This window comes from Bemisia tabaci, chromosome 3 (genome assembly GCF_918797505.1).
Source record: "Bemisia tabaci chromosome 3, PGI_BMITA_v3".
NCBI lineage: Eukaryota > Metazoa > Arthropoda > Insecta > Hemiptera > Aleyrodidae > Bemisia > Bemisia tabaci.
The window spans coordinates 14,750,551-14,754,641 of record NC_092795.1 but is presented as its reverse complement, the minus strand read 5'-3'; the positions used below and the strand labels follow the sequence as shown (position 1 = coordinate 14,754,641).

The following is a 4,091-nucleotide window of genomic DNA, read 5'->3' as shown; positions in this document are numbered from 1 at the left end:
GTTTGGTCAATGCTCGGACGCAAATGTGTTCGTCGTCTCTACCATGCCTTTGGCCCTACAGGCAATTACAGAAAGCCCCTCTTTCCTTTGGAGGAACCCTGCACAAGGGTCCCCTCAATACTGCCGCCCCTTGAAATTTGTGTTTCAGAAACAGTCTGCAGACTAATTGCCGTTTAGATTGAATGGAGATTTTATCATTGAAGCTCATTTTAGCTCAAATAGCTCAGCCAAACGCTAAGCTGGTGTACATGTAGAATAAGACATTCTTGTCTCTGTAGGTAATATTAATTTATTAAGTATGTATTTTTTTTTATTTATTCATATTTAATTATTTGTTTACTTTTTTTTTAATATGTCCTCTTAATAGGGAGGTTCCAAAAAGCCACCATCAGTTTCTCAGGTTAAGCCTCCTTGACCTGGTGACATCATGGCGCGTCATCATGAACTGCTGAAAGAAAGCAAATCCAATTCAGCCACTGTTGACGTAAATGGCCTCCCTCTTCATTGAATTTAACCTGACCCTATACCGAAATTTTCAAAATCCTCTTGACAAAGACCTCTGTAAAGAGGTATAATTTTCATCATAATTTGTCTAATATTGCAATTTATAAAATCTCTTGTAAAGCAGTTTTGAACCTTCCAAGAATATCAAGAATTAAAAAAGAAACTAAAACATCAAATCGCAAAATCCAAACAAGAAAAATGGACCGAAATAATAAAAGAATTAGACAATGACATATGGGGGAAAGCATATAAGATCTTCAGAAACAAACTAAAAAGACCACCAACTCATGACACCAACACCCTAACCAAAAAGGAACTATTAGATACAGTTGACAAATTATTTCCAGACCATGGTTATGTACAATGGAAACGGTCAACAATACCAGAAACAGAAATACCTCTCATAACAGATGAAGAATTACACATGCCAATCAAAAGACAAAAGAGCTATAAAGCCCCAGGTCCAGACAACATAATTCCGATATTAAGCAAAATATACATAAATAGTAATTTCAAACCGTACAAAGACATGTTAAACTCCTTACTGAAAAAATGCGATTTTCCAGACACTTGGAAAACAGCCCGACTAGCATTACTACCGAAACAAACCAAAAAAATAAACTCCCCTAAAGCATACCGACCAATATGCATGCTAAATTCGATGTCTAAAATATACGAATTCATTCTTAACAAAAGACTCACACAATCATTCACCCCAAATACCGCACAATTTGGATTCAGAAACGGCAAAAATACATGCGATGCAATTCTCAGGATTAAAAAAATTTATGAACATCACACAAAAAACAGTAACACTCAAAAACGCTTATTACTTTTACTCAATCTAGACATCAAAAACGCATTCAATACAGTAAGCTGGACAGACATAATTGAGACCATGTATAAAAGAAACATCCCGCAATATCTCATAGAAATCATGAAATCCTATTTAACAAACAGATTCTTAGTCTTTCCAGACTTTATGATAAAATTAAATTCAGGTGCAGCGCAAGGTGGCTGTCTATCACCAACGATATGGATAATGATCTTTGACGAAATTTTGAATCTAAATACAACACCAGACTCATTAAAACAGGCATATGCAGACGATACGCTACTAATAATCACAGGTGTAAACGAAGAAGAAATAAAAACGAAAACAAAACAAATCACCAAGCAAATCAAAGAGAAATTGCGAAAGAAAAAACTACTCACCGAAGATAACAAGACAGAAGCAATACTACTACATGGGCCAAGAAAAGCAGAAAACATCGAAGTAACAGTTGGAGAAGCGCAAATCACCGCAGGGACATCACTGACCTCCCTTGGTTTCCAAATCACAAGGGGTGTCAGGATGGCCAAGCACATCAAAGCAGCTTGTGAGAAAGCAAGAAAAGTAGCAACCCACTTCAGACCACTATTACCAAATCTCCATGGACCAACATTTATAAGACGGAAAATTATGATTCAAGCTGTAATGTCCATAATTTTTTATGGAGTAATAATCTGGGCTCCAGATTGTAACCTGAAGAAAAACAAAGAAGAAATAAGAAAAACGCTAAGACCACTCAAACTAGCCTTATGCAGCGCCTACCGAACAACTTCAGACTTCGCACTAAATATAATTTCAGGGATACCATCGGAAACCATTCTTATTCAAGAAAGAATGAGCAAATATATGAAAGAAGACCCAATAGAAATACACAAGGACAAGATGACAAGATGGGAGATAGAATGGTCAAATTCACCAAACAAGTGGACAAAAAGAGTCATACCAGAACTACACAAATGGCTAAACAGAAGACACGGCCAACCAGATTTTTATCTTACGCAATTTCTCTCTAGTCACGGCGCATATGCCTCTTACTTACATAGATTCAAGAAACGAAAAGACCCATATTGTCCATATTGTATAAAAGACGGAATTGAAATAAAAGACACGCCTGAACACACATTTTTCACTTGTAACAACGTAAGACAAAAGAAAGAAGAACTGGAAAAAACACTAAACATACCAACTCTAACTCCAGATAATCTAATACCAACCATGCTAGATTCTCGCAAAAAATGGACACTAATACATGCATACGTCAAGAACACACTACAGGGAAAACAACATGCACTTAATCAAGAAAAGGATGACGATAGTTGCCAACCCTCCTCCTCACCCGAAGACAGGCCACCCCAAGGCAATTCCGGGACAAACAAAAACAACTAAAGCGAAAAGAAGACAGAGGATCTTCGAGAAACCAATTAGAACTTAAGTAACTAGACAATAAGCTTCCGTGGGACAGGGGGGAATAATCAAAAATTGTAAATAGGATCTTTAAAAACTAATAATATGTAAACTTAGGCCTTCAGGTGATACCCTGTCACGTATCATTCTACTCTGTCATTTAACAAATAAAATAATTGTTTGAAAAAAAAAAAAAAAGCAGTTTTGAAAAGCAGGATGCCTTCATATATGGTGATTGTAATACTATCTTTCGAATTTTTCTTTTACCTAAACTATCCTTTTTTTCTTGTTTCTGTAGATCCATCGGTTCGAACTCTAAATGCCCTCTCCTTACTTTCTCGCTTGCTGCCGATTGCAAGGAGTTTGAAGCTTTGGCACCCATCCGGAATCGAGATGCAGTCAGGGTTCCTGCTCTTCGCCGATGCTGCGCGCATGCATGGACGAAGCTTTGACACTGAGAGGGACTAAGCACGAAACCTTTGGAATTTCCATACAGCCTACGGTTGCAGTTTGCGGTTCTGATAAGAAGCAAAAAACTTCCTTCGTCGTTGACTTTAATGGCATCAAATACCTCACTCATACTCTGCTTCAAGCTGTTGATTTATGCGTTAAAATTTTATTTTTTTTTATTTTTTAAATTTCCATGCAGCCTACGGTTGCAATTTGCGGTTCTGATAAGAAGCAAATAACTTCCTCCTTCGTTGACTTTAATCGTATCAAATACCTCACTCATACTCCGCTTCAAGCTGATGATTTATGCGTTCAAATTTGTTTTGTTTTAAATTTGAAATTTCCAGCAGAAGCTAACTACGCGTATAATTTTTTACAGCATTTTTTCTATAAGATTCCAAACAATGGAAGCGTATATCACCCCGTGACATCCTTGGGAGGAGGAGCAGTAAGATGTTACACATGAATCAATTAGTACTGAGGAAAAACACTCAAATACTTTTCCCTAACTGGATGTGTCAAGGTGGTCAAATAGTGCTAGGTCCAAATTTTTTGGAAAAACAAGGACAAAAAATTCAAGAATTTTGAATTTGGTATACTCAGTTAGGTATCTCAACATTCAAATATGCCTATTTGAATTGTAAATGGATGTCAATGACAATTCAGCTCTTTCAAAGTCTTACTAAGTCATTACAAGTACAGCCATAGATTCAAACCTGTATAGGATGTAAAATTATCTGTAATGAGAAAAATTGTGGCCGTATCTATGGATCTTTCAGGGGATTGAAAGATCACTTTAAAAAGTACCACTCAGATTCAGAATTTTCAGGTGATTTCTTAACTTTTAATATGCCTCAACTCGTTGCATTACATCAGGACGAGGATATCCTCAACAGCATGA

The 4,091-nt window shown here is 36.7% G+C and overlaps 1 protein-coding gene across 1 annotated transcript; it reads left to right on the top strand.

Annotated features, from left to right (window-relative positions):
- Positions 1 to 1,546: 1,546 nt before the first annotated feature.
- Positions 1,547 to 2,722, top strand: LOC140224146 (uncharacterized). The gene has a single exon (XM_072297567.1). It carries the CDS (start codon positions 1,547 to 1,549, stop codon positions 2,720 to 2,722), a length of 1,176 nt encoding a protein of 391 aa, XP_072153668.1.
- Positions 2,723 to 4,091: the final 1,369 nt, after the last annotated feature.

Coding starts and splice junctions, on each gene's coding strand:
- LOC140224146 (XM_072297567.1), top strand. CDS start 1,547: ATGATCTTTGACGAAATTTTGAATCTAAATACAACACCAGACTCATTA.